General features: G+C 37.9%; 2 protein-coding genes and 1 long non-coding RNA gene across 3 annotated transcripts; 1 reads left to right on the plus strand and 2 right to left on the minus strand.

Annotated features, from left to right (window-relative positions):
• Positions 1 to 991: 991 nt before the first annotated feature.
• On the minus strand, positions 992 to 1,994 carry LOC148693817 (uncharacterized). Its single transcript, XM_088678117.1, has 2 exons — positions 1,266 to 1,994; positions 992 to 1,000 (listed from the first exon to the last, which is right to left on the minus strand). Exons 1-2 carry the CDS (start codon positions 1,992 to 1,994, stop codon positions 992 to 994), a joined length of 738 nt encoding a protein of 245 aa, XP_088534243.1.
• Positions 1,995 to 5,142: 3,148 nt separating this feature from the next.
• On the plus strand, positions 5,143 to 11,706 carry LOC137718513 (wall-associated receptor kinase-like 8). The gene is made up of 3 exons (XM_088677708.1): positions 5,143 to 6,135; positions 7,637 to 7,810; positions 10,339 to 11,706. The coding sequence occupies exons 1-3, from the start codon at positions 5,226 to 5,228 to the stop codon at positions 11,559 to 11,561; spliced, it is 2,307 nt and encodes a 768-aa protein (XP_088533834.1). The 5' UTR covers positions 5,143 to 5,225; the 3' UTR covers positions 11,562 to 11,706.
• Positions 11,707 to 16,286: 4,580 nt separating this feature from the next.
• Positions 16,287 to 17,659, minus strand: LOC148693818 (uncharacterized). The gene is made up of 2 exons (XR_015952331.1): positions 16,735 to 17,659; positions 16,287 to 16,615 (listed from the first exon to the last, which is right to left on the minus strand). It is a non-coding gene; the product is annotated as an uncharacterized LOC148693818 (long non-coding RNA).
• Positions 17,660 to 18,268: the final 609 nt, after the last annotated feature.

Consider the following 18,268-nt stretch of genomic DNA (forward strand, 5'->3'; position numbering starts at 1 on the left):
TTGGGGAGTCCGTACAAGTCATTTGCGGAGTACTTCTTATGAAATTCTCGCATGTATTCCATGGATGCACCGAGGAACGGAGGGTGTAAGTTGCGCCGTATTTTGATAAGCGGCTCGCGCGGTGGTAACGGAGAAAGTTTCCTTTCGGCCTCTTTTGTAAAGTACTCTAGACGAGCTCTCGTTTCCCCAGGCCGGAGAAGGATCTTAATACGTTTCTCAGCCTCCTTAATGGTGGTTTCGAAATCAGCCTCCGCTACTTTCTTCCCTTCGGCTAACTCGGTCATGATAGTCGGGGTTGGCCGTTCGCTACTATCTTCCACGGCCTGTTTTGGTTGCCATTGATTGGCCGGGCTGGCCTGCGCTCCTCGTCGCCGAGCCATGCAATCTATCCGTTGACGACGACGTTTTTGGGATTTGGACAGTGCCGTATACAAACCAGTCGGAGAATTGTAACTGTACCAGCGTTGATCCGATGTCCTTGGTGGTTTGAAAGTTTTGCGATCGGCCGGTGAGGCCGAACTATTAGCATTGCGCGAGTAATAATCCTCATTGTAGAAAGGTACGTTGAAATCCAGACGTCGCCTGACCGAGGTCTGGTCTTTCGGCCGTAGTTGTGGGCCGAGTCGATCAAACACTTGATGTCGTGAACTTAACCCTGTCGACGATGTTGTAGGGGCCGCAGGTGGTGTTGAAGATGTCTTCCTTCTAGGCTCCACTGGTGTTTTACAATGGTCACATAACACCTTCGATCCACAAGTTCCGTCGGATTTTGACCTTGTCATCGGCTCATCGGCGGGTTGCGCCGATTGTTCCGTTGGTGGTGCATTTGAAAAGATATCAAGCTTTAGTCTTGTTTGACCATTTGGTCGACGGATATGCTGCACCGGGACATATTCGGCCTTCCCTTTGTTTTTGGGAAGGTGAGCATCCACCATACCAATCGTTGTTGAAGGGAAAGGATTAACATCGACCGCCATTTTTTCCGGAAATTTCAACTTTCCTTTTTCAATCCAGCTTTGAATTGTGTCCCGGAACACAACACAATTATTGGTTGCATGCTTATTAGAATTATGATATTTGCAGTATATCTTTCCTTTTAATTCATCGGCCTTAGGGATAGTATGCCCCGGCCGAAGCTTGATGATTTTTGCTGCCAATAATTGATCGAAAATTGCGTCAGCTTTGGTGATATCAAAAGTGTATACTTTTGATGACTTAGCCGTTTCCTCGGCGGTCAAACGTGTTTTGGCGTCTTTGGTATTTACTTGTGCCAAAGCCTTGCAATCATAGGGCTTGTCTATTATTATCTCGGCTGCATCCACACTAGCGTACTGAGGGTCTTCATTCTCGGCCGATGCATAGCTCACCGTGGGGTTCTTATACAACGTCCCCCGGGATGGTGACTTTGATATCTTCTCTTCTCGGAGCAGATACTCATATTGTTCGACGTGTTGAGCAAGTTCGTACATATCTCGAATATTTGCCCCCAGAAACTTCTTTTTGTATTCCACGTCTAATCCGTTGAGGGCGATCCTGACGAATTCTACTTCGGGGAGTGGCACTCGGCACCAATTCCTGGCCGATTTAAACCTTGTTAGGTATTCCATTGGAGATTCATCAGATGCTTGAGCCATCCTGGCCAAGGAGGATACGGACATCTCCATCCCTGGCCGATAAAATTGTTCATGGAACTTTTCGACCAACTCTTCCCAACTCTGCACGGAGTTGGGTGGAAGATTAATGTACCAGGCGAAAGCTGAGCCTGTCAATGAAAAGTTAAACAGTCGTAGTTTGTAAAAATCACTATTGACGTCCCCACACTGCGCTGTGAACCGAGCCACATGTTCTAGTGAGGATAATGATGATTCCCCGGCGAAGAGGCTGAAATCGGGGATCTTAAATCCTCGTGGGTATTCAAACCTTTCCACATAAGCTGGGTACGGGTGAATGAATTTTGGAAACTTCGGCCCTTTTTTTAGGGCCGAATCAATCATTCTCTGGACTTCGGTCACGTTTATGGAGGCGACTTCTTCTCCCTGGCTTGGTCCCTCGGCTCTATTCCCTGGTCCTCTTCTTTCTAAGGGGACTGATTGTGGCCGAGCGGACCCTCTCTCGGCTGGTATGGGCACATTCGTCGGGAGCTGCCGCGGTTGGCCGACCTGGCCATCTTCGAAAGCTTTACTGACTAGTAGTTCAAGCATTCTGGTCTGTGTATCGCTATTACTACGTATTGCGTCTAGCAAATCATTCATCTTCTGACCAATCGACTGCTCGACCTGACGATATTGTTCATCCAGTCGTCTTCGAAGGAATGTCCTAGTTGGTGGATCGGAACCTTCTCCACCATCGTCATCACAATCTTCTACAATCCCTTCCATGAACATTCCAGCTGTTTGATTCGGGACTGTGGGGTTGTAAGGTTGTCCGCCGAGACAGACTTCATTCTCCCGGCGTGTTATACTAGTGGCCTCGGGCGGCGCAATTATGATCGGATTTTTTGTAGAATGCAAATCCTGCCCAAGGCCTTGCACTGGCAAGTCAGTTGTTGACTTTCCCATGGTTGTTTTCTGCTTCGTAGACCGTGTCTCAATGGTCATGAACTCCGAAGGTTTAGCACAATGGTCCCACTGGGCGTGCCAAAATGTTGATCCTAAAAATTACAAAACCTACGTGGCGCGCAGGCCGAGTAACTAATAAGCTAACTACGTCCTTCGGTCGAATGCGGGGCGTGCCAACTCGTCGGCCGAGCCTGGCCGAGGAGTAAAATTTGTTGATGTAGCTTTGAGCGCGTTGCTGACTTCTTTAATTTGCGATTGCGACCGAGGAAGGAACACTCTCGGTCTCTGGGTTCTACAGCCTGAAGACAAGGCTGCTAATTCTGCGGAGTTCACAAATCGTCCGAGCCTGATTCGGTCACTGTGATTATATTCGTGAGAGTATAAGCACGTCGAATCGAGACCAAGGTGTATGGGCACAGGTACTCGAACGTGATATATGTCTTGATGGTAAACGTAGTTCGGCCGTCGGAATGCCGAACCCTGAAACTCACCTGTGAGTATCCAATCATAAAACCACTCGGCGACCAGTACGCCGAGCAATGTAATTCGTAACACCTAAATATGTCGAGAAGGCTAGCAAGGTGACCTCTGCCAACAAAGGTTCGAAAACCTTTCTCGACCGAGACTTGGATAGATAATCGGTCGACCTCGACGCAGTGCTGTTTATCCAAACTGAAGATGCTTCTTGGGCGGCTGATTCTGCGGCAGCAGTGCTGTTTATCCAAACTGAAGGTGCTCGCCGGTTGCTTCCACAGTGCTGTTTATCCAAACTGAAGGTGTGTCGGCAGGAAAAAGAAAAGGAAAAAAATCTCAAGGTGGTTGAGAGGTTTTGCGCAGGGCAATTGTATGCTGAGTTCAAGGTCCTTTTCTGTTGCATGATTTCTTGTATTTATAGTGCCCCATTCCCTGAAACCGACTCTGATTTGGATTGGGAGTCCTTGTCCCAATTCGCCTCTTCCTCGAACAAACCTACTCCTACTGGGATTCTGAATTTTCCTTTTTTCGGGACTTCATTCCTTGCTGGTCGAGAATCCTAGTTGCACCAGGACTTCCTCGACCTTTCTATTTATCTGGACTACTTCTGATAGGATTTGGCCGACCCTGCCAGCTGGCCCGGGCCTTATTATTCGGCCCAGCAATAATAATTTGGGTCCAAACAGGAGTATTTAAGCAGTATTTTACATATCATATTATAAGTTGGAGAAAATTAACATATTTTTTTGTCTTTCTACTTATTTTATAATACGTGGAGTATCCGTTTGAACACGGAAAACTAGAAAAAAATTCTCCCTACCTAGAAGGTTCAAAGATTAATGTCATATACTAATTCCGAGTCGCACATCTCTCTTATAAGTAATACACTTGCAAGTGTTGTAGGTTAATTATCAAGAAGTGATATACGCATTCACTTTTTTCTCCCACATACGTAACTTCACAACGATATTGCAAAAATCTCTTTTTCCTAACGTCAAATATTCAGCGGCTGTCTTTGCTTCTCTCTCGCATGTCTGTTTGGTCATGTAAAGGTACAATCTATATTAGAAAGGAGAAGGAAAAAAAGAAAGAAAAACGAACTATGTGGTACGCAAATGAAACCGCATTATTTTACAATAATTCCTGATGAAAAGTTGTTTAGTTTCGTTGATCATTAAACTTGTAACAAACATAACTCAGACAAATTCGAATTAATCAGATGTCCCACCTAAAGTGCAGAGTCAAACAAATGCAGGCAGATATGGAAGCTCTCATGGCAACCAACAAAAAGACCAGAGAAGCGTTTGAGACCAAAATTTTCGCTGCTCGGCAAGACTATGTTGGAGTTTTGAATGGAAAAAACCATGAGTTTATTTTAATCTGCACTCGTGGATTAGTTTTTTGCAGATTTCAAATTATAAGTCTTACACAAGTAGACTCAGCGTATTGAATTAAGTATAGATTAAAAGAGTTTGGTATGGATTAGGATGCAGTCCATGATTAGAGCAATTAAGACAAGGGCTCGGAGACCTTGGGATCTCAGAATTAATCCAATCCTTGTGTGTGTGTGTGTGTGTGTATTTTCAGATAACTATGAGTTTGTATTCAAATCAAACGACACAACTGTAAAAGGCAGTTGTTTATTCTCGTCCAAAAGGCGTGAACAAGTCTATAAATTTAGTACCAAGTCAGATCGATATTTTCTTGTGCTCGTCCTGGAAATAAACCGGACAAAGCCTAATGGTGGACTAAAACAATAACAGACAAATTAATCAGCCAAGATGAGGAACACAAAATATACCACCATGCGTTTTTATCCCTTACATTTATATTAATTCCTACAGAAGGCCAACCATGCTCAAGGCAACGCGTATCGACTAATGACTAATACTAAGTCAGATGGATGTTTTCTTGTGCATTTCCTTGAAATAAATGGGGCAAAGCCTAATTGTGGACTAAAACAATAACAGACAATTAAGAGTAGGGACACATTTTCCCCCAACCTAAAATATTCCACCACGCGTTTTAATCCCTTCCATATACATACATATATATATATATATATATATATATATATTCCTACAGAAGGCCAACCTTCTTAATTAGCAGTTCCTTAATTTCTTGGATCCATCACCTGCTTGGATTTTCTCTGCTATTGCTAGGATCTGCTCGACTCTTTTTAGTTAATACTATATGGCGTTACATAGGAGGATGCATATTTTGCATCTTTCTTTAGTAATGGTGGTGGTAGTTACAATTTTACTAGGAACTCCAACTCCAACAACAGCTCAATCTCTCCTTCCGCCTCAGCTGGCACTGCCTGACTGCCCTGACCATTGTGGTAATCTCACAATTCCATACCCATTTGGCATAGGCGATGGTTGCTACCGACGCCGGTTTAACATCACTTGTAACTATTCCACTCAACCGCCAACAGCATTTTGGTCGACGACCAATATCGCCATTACCAACATATCTCTTTATGACGGTGAGCTCCAAATACTACAGTTCACAAACAGTGATTGTTATGATGCTCAAGGCAACTCGACCAGATCGAACAGTCCCTGGCTCCGGGTGCCTCCTCCTTACACCATCTCCGAAACCAAAAACGTGTTCGTTGCAGTTGGATGCGACACACATGCGCTTTTTATTGGTTACCGGGGTGAAGAAGAGTACACAACTGGGTGTATGTCCAAATGTGACAATCTTGGCAACGCTATCGATCAGCGGGATACTTGCTCTGGCGCTGGATGTTGCCAAACTAAAATCCCCAGTGGGCTGAAAAATTGCACTGTGACCTTGGGAAGCTTTAACAATTATACAGATGTGCGGGACTCCCAACGATGCAGCTACGCGTTCCTTGTGCAAGAAGGCGAGTTCAACTTTAACAGCACGAGTTTTCGAGAACTAAACGATACAACCGAGCGTCCGGCAATTATTGATTGGGTAATTGGGAATGAGTCATGTGATATTGCAGCTAAAAGCGAGAGCACTTTTGCATGCAAGGCAAATAGCTACTGCCATAATCGGTCTTCAGGGGGCTACATATGCCGGTGCCGGTCAGGTTACGAAGGGAACCCATACTTCCCAGGTGGTTGCCAAGGTAAATAAATCTAGACAGCATTTGACCATTTGATTATTATCATAAAACATTTTGCGTTCATCAAAACATATTGTATGTATATGTGTATGTATGTATGTAGGTCTACTTTTTTAATTATGGTTAAACAAATAAATTTTCAATTTGCTTGACTTTTTTGCATATATGATTTTATTGTTAGGCTCATTGGGGTTGCGCTGAGGGATTCAGCACAGGTTTGATCCCTTTATATCTTATTATATGTTGCAAAGTACTAGTGCGAAAAAAAAAACAGCATCAGTCAGCAAATAATTGCCACTTTTGTTGGGGTGACTATAATATATTAGTACAGAAAAATTGTTCATGGTAATAGAAAAAGCATGCACTACGCAGAAAGACTCACAAAAGTATTTTAACCTCTCCCTAGTCATCATTGTGTCTGGGAATCGAACTCAAGACGTGATGTGTCAAGTACAAGCCTAAAATTGATTCCCAACCACTGATACATCCCGTGGTAGTGGCACTATGCAGTAATAAGCTATTAAAGAATATTTTCTGTTATGGTGGTTTTAAAACATTAAAATAAGAATAAATTAGGATTTCATTTCTCATTTTTCTTTCTCTTTAATTGAAACTTTTATTTTTCATTTTTGATCAAGATCATTTGACTTTGTTCATGTCAATTTTTGAATATTAAATTATTTACATGTCATCATATGTCAATTTTAAAAATGAAAAACTTATGAACCATTTCCAAAATATCTTTTTAGTATTTTTCATATATTTTTATTTTTAATTTGTACCCCTTTTTTAAATTTATACCAATATTCTTTTTAGTTTTAATTTATACCCATGATTTTAAATTTAATATATACCATATTTTTTAATTTAATATGGACCCATATTTCTTTTGGTGAATGTACTCATGCTAATTACATGTATTTATTTTATGTTTTAAAATATATCAATAGTTATTTATTAAAATATACTAAGAATTACCTCCATTATTTTTTTTTTTGTTAGAACTATGTGAAGAACAATGTTACTCTATTATTAATTTTTAAGTAATTATTATATTGAAAATATATGATTTGAATTTGTTTAAATTTCATAATTTGTGGGATAATGAATGCATAGAAGCAAGTGTTAAATCCCTTAAATGATGCTAGGAATCTCAATCAAAATATTTAAATAAACAAGGTTTCAATATAACAATTAGGTTGACTAGAGATCAGAATCAAAATGACCCTTATCATTAAAATAATATGTAAGCTTAGCTGATGATGCCAAAGCAGTCACCAATTAGCGACGGATGCTGTTGCTCAGTGGAGATATAATGCCCACAAGCTAATAGTACTTGTACCCAATTATTAAATTTGCCATGGATTATCAAATCTGTGGGTTCATGAACTGTTTCCTTTAGCAATTTTTTTAGTAGCGAGTTGTTAATTTACAAAAAGTCTCAATAGTGGAATTTAATTTTCACCTATTGTTCATGGATTTAATTCATTCTTTTTCTGTTCAGATATTGATGAGTGCAAGGCTCCAGACTACTGCGGTAATGGAACCTGCATAAATTCAGCGGGAGGTCATTCTTGTCTATGTCCAAAAGGGTACAAATATGTCGATCTGGATAAAAAAAGTTGCATCAAGGACAATGGTCGAGCAAAGCTCAGTATCCTGCTTATTATTTCACTAGGTATGCATATGTTAGTTTTATTTTACTCTTTCTTTGGCGCGTGTTTTTGCATATACAATGGATATTGGTGGAGGGAAAAGTCGAACTCGGGTCTTGTGTACGAACTTAGTTACAAATCTCTTGCTTGGATTGTTAGTTTATTACTAGTACTTGTGCCCACACATTGCTGCAGGTTTTAAAAGTGTGCGTATAAAAGTTGTAAAAAGTTTTACAGACATGTATGTGTATCCATCATATTTACAGCAAGGTACAAACATATAGGGATAACAGATGGTTCATTTTTGACCTGGTAATGTAGTAATTGTAAGAATCAATGTAGTTGTAATTCAAAGGTTAAAGTTGTCCTCTATGGTGTCAAAAAACGTTGGTTGAAATGTGAGTTTGTGAAGGGTTGTTAAGTTTGTAAATTGATAGTTAACACGTAGGAAAGCGTTAAGGTAATTAATATTCAGCTAATTAAATTTATGATTAAGAATAAATGAATACCGAATACACTATAGAACAATACTGATTTCATTTAGGCATAATTTTTTGAGCCAAAAACTTGAAAAGCACAAATTTCAAATTGTAAACCAAAGATTAAAATCCTGGATAAACACGTGAAATAGTTTCTAGTGTTAACTATAGTTAAAATATTAGTTTGTTTTATTTTAAGTATCACCGACACACCATCGATAAAAAGTGCAAGCTTATATTGTATCTGATTAAACTACTACAACAACATTGTAACAGAATGAACATAGAAATAGATATATTATTCGACAATACCAAATCAAATGGTCTCTATTGCTTTATTCATGTGACTTGGTCTACTACTTTATTCATGGTGTTCTTGGTTTACTCCAGTGATAATGGCCCGGTATGGGCATGGTAGAAGTCTACTACTAAAAAACCTTAACCATAAATGTATACCAAATTCGTCCCGCAATTGTTTTTCAAAAAAAAAAAAATTCGTCCCGCAATTGCTTCCCTGTTCTCTCTCCCTTTTAACCCCTTTTGTCTTTTGACTGCTCCATTTTCCCCCTTATTCTTTTTTTATTTATTCCTCTTCTTCCATTTGCGCTACCATTTTCCCCAGATTGATCCCTTTTTCCTCCCTTTTTCCACCCACTCATCTTGATGATAATCGTCCACTCTTCTTTTATTTTTTTAATTATTTCTTTTATCGTTTAGTTACAAGAAATAAATAAGACTTATAAATTTAAAATAGGGAAAATTAGACTGTCCTACATCTTTTTTATAGTTGTTAGATTAAACATTCATCCCTTTTAAAGATTTGATTAAAGTGCTTTGATCAATTGTCACCTCAATCATTTTCTATTGATTTAATTTCCATGTCATTAATTTAAATGCATTTATATAGAGGCATAAGGTAGCTTAGCAACTAATTGCCTATAATATAGGAATTTAATCAACTAATTCCTCATTAAATGACATTTTTTTAATAAAATAAAATAAAAATTAATCAACTAATTCCTCATTACTTTATTATCAGTATTTAAAAAAAAAAATCTCTTTCTATTAAAAATGTCTCAATAAAAAGTCTTCAATACATATTTTTTCACGTATAGATATATAAAAAATATACTTAAAACTTATGGTACATTTGAGAACAAAAGTATCGGCTTTTGGTACATTTAGATTTCAAATGTACCAAGAAACCAAATGTACCAAAAATTCAAATGTACGATAAAACCAAATGTACCCATTGTTATGTAACCCTTTTGGTACGTTTAAATTTCAAATGTACAGAAAAATCAAATGTACCAAAATTTCAAATGTACCATAAAACCAAATGTGTCCATTGTCAAGTAACCCTTTTGGTACGTTTAGATTCCAAATATACCAAATGACCAAATGAACAAGAAATCACAAGTGCACCATAAAACCAAATGTCTCTATCAGATAACCCTTTTGGTACATTTACATTCCAAATGTACCGAGAAATACAAAAAATCAAATCCACTATAAAACTATTTGTGTCCATATTATAGGTAACTAGACGTAGCTATGTAATCAAACAAATCTTTAATATGTGTTGGGTCTTCTAAATAATAAATTCTAACAATTTTTTATATAAATATTCTACTATATTCATCAAAAAAAAAAAAGTAAAATTATAACAAACAATAAAAAAAATGCATAGAGATGGATAATAAATGCATAAATATAGGGATAAGAGGAAAAGAAAAAGAAAAAAAAAACGAAATGTGAAAAACTAAAATTCTAAACAAAATTGAACTTATGTGAAAAACTGGATTTAATAACCAAAATTTTGGGAAAATGTTTGATCAAATTTTCAAAAGAAATGTATGTTTAGTCTAAAAAATTAAAAAACGAGACACCTATATTAAAACACTTATGCATTTAATGAATGTGTTCAAAGCACATATCTAATCTAGAACACTAAAAGAAATAATATAAAATTGAATGAATAAAAAAATGAGTCCTACACCGAGAGGACTCGAAGGTACCGATGCGGAAGTGAATTATCGTAATCTATAAAACTTCAATTTAACGTTACGCAGGTCTTGGTTCGGGCGTGGGACTATTGTTACTGCTTATCAGCGCATGGTGGATACACAAAGTCCTGAAGACAAGGAAGAACATAAAACGCAAGCAAATTTTCTTCAAACGAAATGGTGGTTTAGTATTAGAGCAACAATTATCTTCAGGTGAAGTTAATGTGGAGAAAATCAAGTTGTTCAAGTCGAAGGAGTTGGAGAAGTCTACCGACAATTTCAACGTCGATAGAATTCTTGGGCATGGAGGCCAAGGTACTGTGTACAAGGGCATGTTGGCTGATGGTAAACTTGTTGCCGTAAAAAAGTCCACAATTATTGATGAAAGCCAACTTTCAGATTTCATCAATGAGGTTGTAATTCTTTCACAAATCAACCACAGACATGTTGTTCAACTATTGGGTTGCTGCTTGGAGACTGAAGTTCCGCTTTTGGTTTATGAATTTATTCCGAATGGAACACTTTCCCAGTATATCCATGGGCAGAGTGAGGAGTTTCCACTTACATGGGAAATTCGCTTACGAATTGCCACAGAAATTGCAGGAGCCCTTTTCTATTTACACGCCTCAGCTGCCTTTCCCATTTATCACAGGGACATCAAGTCTACCAACATACTCTTGGATGCAAAATACAGAGCGAAAGTTGCCGATTTTGGAACTTCAAGATCAGTTGCCATTGACCAAACTCACCTTACCACGCTTGTACATGGTACATTTGGTTACTTGGACCCGGAATACTTCCAGTCAAGCCAATTTACGGAAAAAAGTGATGTGTATAGCTTTGGAGTGGTCCTTGTTGAGCTATTAACGGGACAAAAACCAATTTCTTTTAGCCGGTCACAAGAACAAGGCAGAAGTCTTGCTACATACTTCATTATTTCGATGCAGGAAGATCATCTGTTTGACATTCTTGATGCTCAAGTTGTGAAGGGAGGGTCTAAAGCAGATATCGCAATAGTTGCTAACCTTGCAAGGAGGTGCTTGAATTTAAGTGGACGAAAACGCCCTACAATGAGAGAGGTCACGGCAGAGCTGGAGGGGGTTCAAATGGCCGGAAAGGCTACTTCGCATGGTGGAAAGAATTACGAAGAGGTTGAATATGTGAGGACTGAATCAGTTGAGGCATGGGATGCTATCTCAAGCTCAACTGATACAGGGCCTGCAGTGGATGGTGGTGCTACATCATCACAAAGGCATGAAATCCCACTCTTCCCTTTCAAGTCATGGTGAACAATAATCCTATATTTCTAAATTTTAAATATTGTAATGAATGTTCCACTTTCATATATTTAGGTTTTTCATTTTTTCTTAAACCCTTCTGTTTGAGTGAATGAGACTGCAGTTTGAACCTTCGGATCCTTAGGCCACATATCGGTGATGTCTGGCTGATTAACTGGTGATTTTTTTCCCACACATATGAACGGAAACAGAAAACTAATCTTGACAGATCAACAGTCAATTAGCTAATTGATCCTACAATTACTTGTCCTTTAACCAATTCTCTACCTGGCCTGCTTTTGTTATATAAGCAAAAAATAAAAATAATGAGCTCAAATTAAACTCTGGTTTTCTTCTTTCTCATTCAAGTGAAAGGGGAGGCGGAATTGAACTTGGGACCTCAATTGCAGGAGTTGAATGATCTTAACCAACTAAACTACAAGTCTATTAGAGCTAAAGCAAAAACTTTGCTTCTTAATGTGGCTTGATATGGCAATATGTGAAATGAGCTTTGTTGAAATCTAAAGACGTGTTGCACGGTGTTGATCTTGATATTGTTAAAAGGAATAGGGGAAGAGTCTCAACATCTTAGATAGAGTGGTGCAAGGATTTCAATTCCCCGTGTTGGAGTTTGAGATCCTCTTGTCCCACATTGGTCAATAGTATTTTTTCACAAGCCTTTATATAGGCTTATTCCCTTTTCTTAGTAATTAAAACTTGGACCATTTGGAAATGGATTGAAGGCTTGGGCCTTATGGTTGTGTGGCTTATTCCCTTTTCTTATTAATTAATTTATTAATTAAAAACGTTTTGATTAAAAGACACAGCTGTTAGAAAGAGTTGTACTTTTTGACTAAAAGATACAGCTGTTAGAAAGAGTTGTACTTTTTGACTAAAAGATACAGCTATTAGAAAGAGTTGTGTGCTTTCAAATACACTGAACAGGTATTTGAAAGGGTGTGAAACAGCCTATATATTTGTAAACACAGTATCCAAGTCATAATCATTTTTTCTTCCTCCTTATCTTTCTTACAAAATTTCCAGAGAGTAAACACACAAAGCAATTCGCTAGAGTTCTATAATCCAGTGCGGGTTGTAGAATTTGGTAGTTGTATCCTGGTCGAGCAGACGTTGTAGAACCACAAGCACAAGAGTGGGACGAAAATACTGTTCGAAGGACATAGCTTTTACGCTAGCCTCTACCTTCTGTGATCAAGTTAGTATCATTGTATTTTTATATTAGTTTATGTATTTGTTGTATAATTTCATTCTGCACATCAAGTATATTTGGTAAATAAAATTATTAGAATTTCAAGTACTGTTATTGTTGTTTATTTCTGAATTGTTCTCCAACACCCCGAAATGAGATTTATTTCTTCTTCTTTCTCTCAATCTCCATTGTGTAGCAAGATAAACTCTTCTTCGGGTCTTGATCAGAGTTGACGTTAGTGGTGTTGTTGTGAGGGATGAAGGTTTCCTGATGATACGTACTTGAGATTCCTTTAATTTGATTATAAGTAGGAACAAGATGAAGTCCTTAATTAATGACTCATAGTGTTAAATCTTCAACCCCCAGTGTCATTTTTCTATGAACAAAAAGGTTTTGGTAAATAGTCCAATGGAGATCGAAAGAAAGAAGAAGAATAAACAGACTAAAAAAATATAAATTCATAAAAATAATGGTAAATGCTTACCAATAATCCAAACAGGGGAGCGTCGATGAACCTTTGGCGTATAAGAATTAGTTGAGATTGTGGTGGTCCGCATTAACATATGCCTACTCTGGTACTCAATTTTCACATATGTCTACCAATAATCCAAACAGGGGAGCGTCGATGAACCTCTGGTACTCAATTTTCACATATGCCTACTCTCTTATGTTACGTGGTTTGAAATAAAGGAATAATTGGGCTATATTGGGAAGGAAAAATAAACCATGTGTTTATTGGTTAAATTAAGATCTTCAAGGAAAGCCCATGCCAAATGGAATTGCAATTTGATTGAGATTTCAAGGTCTTAAAATAGTAAAGATCTTTTTTTTAAAAGAAAACTAACAAAAAGTGCTTGAAAACTTTAAGTTGTAACATTAAGGACAAAATAAAGGGTAAAGTGAATAGTACCAGCATTGACTTTTTAATGTAAAAATGCGATTTTTCGTTAAAGTAAACAGTACTGTAGGCTTTTTGTTAAGACTCTATTTTCTTAAATCTATTATATATAAAGATATTGGAAAAGGTGAATAGTGATTTGGTGTCATCATGCTTCAACAAAAATATTTGAACAAAAATGCCCTCAAAACAAAAAACTTTAAAGGCATTCCAAAATAATACATCAAATAACGTAGGGGCATTTTAATCATTTTAATAGTATTTTTTTAATAATTTACTTTTTGTTGTTTTTTTTTAAAATTAGTACCTCACAATAAGCTAGCAATAATGTGATTCAATTTCTTTATTTTTAAACACGTTCAAAACATCTTGAGAGGCATGTAATGCCGGTTATAAAAAAGTTTTTCGCACGCAGATAACAATGTAATTAAATAAGTTATCAAATAATTGTTTTTTTTTTAACAAATAATATTATCTACACTAAGGGAGAGGGGGGTGGGTTTAACCTCACAATGGGCTAGCAATAATGTGATTCAATCAGTTATTTATTAAATATCATTTTCTCTATTTTTAAACATGTTTAAAACATCTTAAGGGACGTATAGTGCTGGTTATAAAAAATGTCTTTCTCACACGGATAACAATGTGATTAAATTAATTGTCAAATGTTTTTTTTTTAAATAAACGATATTATCTATACTAAGGGGGAGGAGGTGGGTTTAGCCTCACAATAAGTTAGCAATAATATGATTCAATCAATTGTTTATTAAATATTATTTTCTTTATTCTTAATGTAAATTCTATAGAGACCGATTTTATTATGTGAATTCAGCTGCTTTAATTGGTTTATGAGGAATTTCTTCTAGCATGATCTAAAATTATTCATTTACTTCAAATATTTGACTTTCCTCTTGTCAATTTATGCATATAAATACATTTAAAACATATAGGTCGGGAGTAGCACGTCGTGATTAAAAAAATGTCTTCTGCACGCGCTTGAGCGTGAAGACTAGTTACAAATTAAGATGATTAAAGTTGCCATACATGTATCAAAGATCTGTGATTTATCTGGTCAGTCTTAGAACCAGATGAAGAAAAGAGTAACTCTTATGTCGAATGGGAGATAAATTAGGGGCTGACATAAAGTCCCTTTCATTCTTACTGCATATTCTTCACTTTTCTGCCCAACTTTTTTTCTTTTGCCAGTCTTCCTTCCCCAACAACTCCCTAGGTTTTAAAACCCAACTCTCAATTCTACTCCCACAGCCAAAACAAAAGTACCATACAAGATATGGAAGGGGTTTGCTTTCAATCCTTACAATATGGAATGCTAAATCTGCGTCTAGTCTCATTGCTAGTACTGGAACTGGTGTTTGTATTATCAACTACATCAACTGTTGAAGCTTAAAAAGACTTCACTACTTTGGAGATGTTTATCTCACAAAGAAGAATGTAATATAGCGGAATTAATAGGCAAGAGAAAGAAAGAACACTCAAAGTATTACATAAAATTTTTATTCTCACACAAACTTAGTACAAGAGGAAACACTCAAACACTCTTACGCTTCTTCACTCTTTTTCTCACTTCTTGCTTTCTTTCTTAGTTTTTACATCACAACACCACACATACCTATATTTATAGGCATACTTTGCAGACTTACTACTGCCCACCGTCTTTGGGAACCACACAAATTTACAATCAGCTAGACCTTTCTAGCATGCAAATCGACATTGGCTTGCATAATGTCCTCACAATTTTTCTAGAACTTTCCAGTGCATGATCATACACACTCCCACCGACTTACAAAACTTTGCTAGAATTCTCTACCATATGCGTGAATCTTTCTTTGTGCATAGGCTGGATCAATTCTCTTGGGCCAAGACAAGATTATCATTCAACATCAACAACATCCGGAGGAGATCATCGTCAATTCCTCCTGCCTCCTAAGCCCTGCCTGTCTGCTCCGACCGCTGCGGTAATGTCACAATTCCCTATCCATTTGGCATGGCCGAAGGTTGTTACCGCGGACCAGAATTCTGTATCAATTGTACTTCTACTACTCCTGCTGACATTAATGTTAATGTCGACGAACCCTCAATAAGGCCAATACCTCTGGTGAGGGCTAAAGACAGTCTAGTGAGGGTTACTAACATATCTCTTGATGGTGAGTTGCACATTTTGCAACCTATAGCCCGTAAATGCGGTAACAAAAATTGAAGGAAAGTAGACTCTCCCTGCCCAATCCTTTCACCATATCCGGTTCCAAAAACTAGTTCTTGGCCGTTGGCTGCAATGCCGCAGCATATATTGGTGGTTACCGCCGGTGCCCAAACCTACACGGAGGCCCTGACAAAGAAATAATTCTAGCTTCATATGCTGTCTCTGTTGCCTGGTGCTCTGTTGATGATACAGATGCAACAACACCACCAGCTAGGCCCGGTACACATTGATAATGTGAACATGCACAAAACTACATTGGGTTGTGTACTAAGATGTGATTTATTTTTTGAATTAGATGTTATAACTTATAATAAACACCATAAGATAGTAATAGGGTAACAAATCTACCAAAACTCAAACGTGATGATCATGAACTAAAGTTGCGTTTTAATTAAAAGACACGTCTGCTCAATTAACATCACGGGGCATAAAATGAAAAAGTCTTAACAAATTCCAATGTAACTAACTATAAAGTACAGAAGTCTGCCAAAAACAAGGACACGAAGCTAAAATGTGTGCTCGAATAATGTGGGCCTTGATAAAAACCTTCTTGAAGAAAACCACATAGGACAAAACTTCGGGATAGAGAAAAAAGAGCATCACACATGTTTAAACTTCAACATAAACCAACTTCTGTATATGGCGTTCACCACCTCCATCATTTCCAAAACCGCGACAGTTTAGTAACAATATGTTCAAGGTTAACTCCAAACCACAGAAGATAGTAATTAAGAAACCTACGCCAAAGATATAAAACAAATTACTAAACCAAATTAAACAACAGTATCAGAACATAAACCGAACTTAGAAAGAAAAAAAAAACAATAATAAATCTAAGATAAATCGTACAACTTACCAACACTAGGAATAATTGACTCGGAGAAGACTTATACAAAACCCGTATGGCTGCCTCCAGCATCGGGGTCGTGCAATTGGAGTCCCAGCTTTCCTTTTGAATTTTCGGACATGATTGTGTGATGATCGTACGTACTCCATGAAGATTTTGGTACTCGAAAATAGGTCTTCGTACACTTACGACGCCACGTAGTGATGATGCCATTGCATAACTATCTTCTTTGTTACGTTCTTATCAGACTCCCAAGCATCCTCAATTCCAATGCTCAATCACTGGGAAAAAGGAAACAAAATATCCACTTTGAACATGGAAAGAGGTTTCCTGATTCGACCCGCCAGACCACTATTCCAAAGAGAGGAAGGTTCGAATCTCTCCTATGCTTACAAGGAGATCAGGAAGGTCCGAACATGGATGAAACGGCTAACAACAAGAGGGACCTGCGGCCTGCCTAAACCAATATTCCTCGGTATTCCAAAGAGAGGAAAGTTCGAACCTCTCCTATGCTTACAAGGAGAGGAAGGTTCGAACATGGACGAAACGGCTAACAACATGAGGGACCTGCGGCCTGCCTAAACCAGTATTCCTCGTACTCATGGGATTATTACAAACGAGTAAGTTTACATTACCCAATCAAACAAGGACTTTTGCACCAGTATATAATATATGCCCTCCCCATGAACGAATCACAAACAAACAGAAGAAAACAATTATACTTTTGAGAGCTCTAACCCGTACAAACCTTGTTGCAAGCCTCCAACACAGATTTTTGGCGTTAGATTTCGGAGACATGGGTGGTGCTGCCTCCACATCCAAGGTAACGGGTGTTAGCGAACAAAACGATCCGCTATGGCTTTGTGGACAAAGAAAAGACGCGCTGGAATTGGCCATAAAGAGAAGGTCCGTATTTGTGGATGCATTATGCAAGTATAACTGTTGATTTTCAAGGAATGAATTGTATCTCATTCATTCATCATCTTTAGTTACAAGAACAACAAAACATATATAGAGGAACCTATAGAAAACTAAGAGGAAAGCTACGGAAACAATGGAGAGTTAAGACCCCTTCATGACACCTCCACCTAACTTAAACCACTAATTAATCCTTACAATGATGATGAGGTCTCCACTCTACCTAACTAAACATCATCAAGGCTTGCATTATGCCTAAAGTAGATATTAAACTAAGATGCACTAAAGCATCACTTAAGTTTTAGCCGAAAGTTTGAATCCATGCATTAGCTAGCTTTCCATTATTCTATTCTTCCATGATACTCCATGATGCTTCCAACTCTTAGGAACCCTACTTCCAACCCTACTTCAAATAAACAACCATCCAATACTCCCCCTCAAGCTGGATCCAGAAGGTTGATGGATCCAAGCTTGGAGAGGAGTCTTTGAAACTGATGAGAGGCCAGAGGTTTGGTGAATATATCGGCCAGCTGATCGGAGCTTTTTACATAATGTGTCTGAATCACCTGCGACTGTACTTGTTCACGAACATAGTGACAGTCGACTTCAATGTGCTTCGTCCTCT

Source organism: Pyrus communis, chromosome 10 (assembly GCF_041283825.1).
Source record: "Pyrus communis isolate YQ-2024b chromosome 10, ASM4128382v1, whole genome shotgun sequence".
NCBI classification, from domain to species: Eukaryota; Viridiplantae; Streptophyta; class Magnoliopsida; order Rosales; family Rosaceae; genus Pyrus; species Pyrus communis.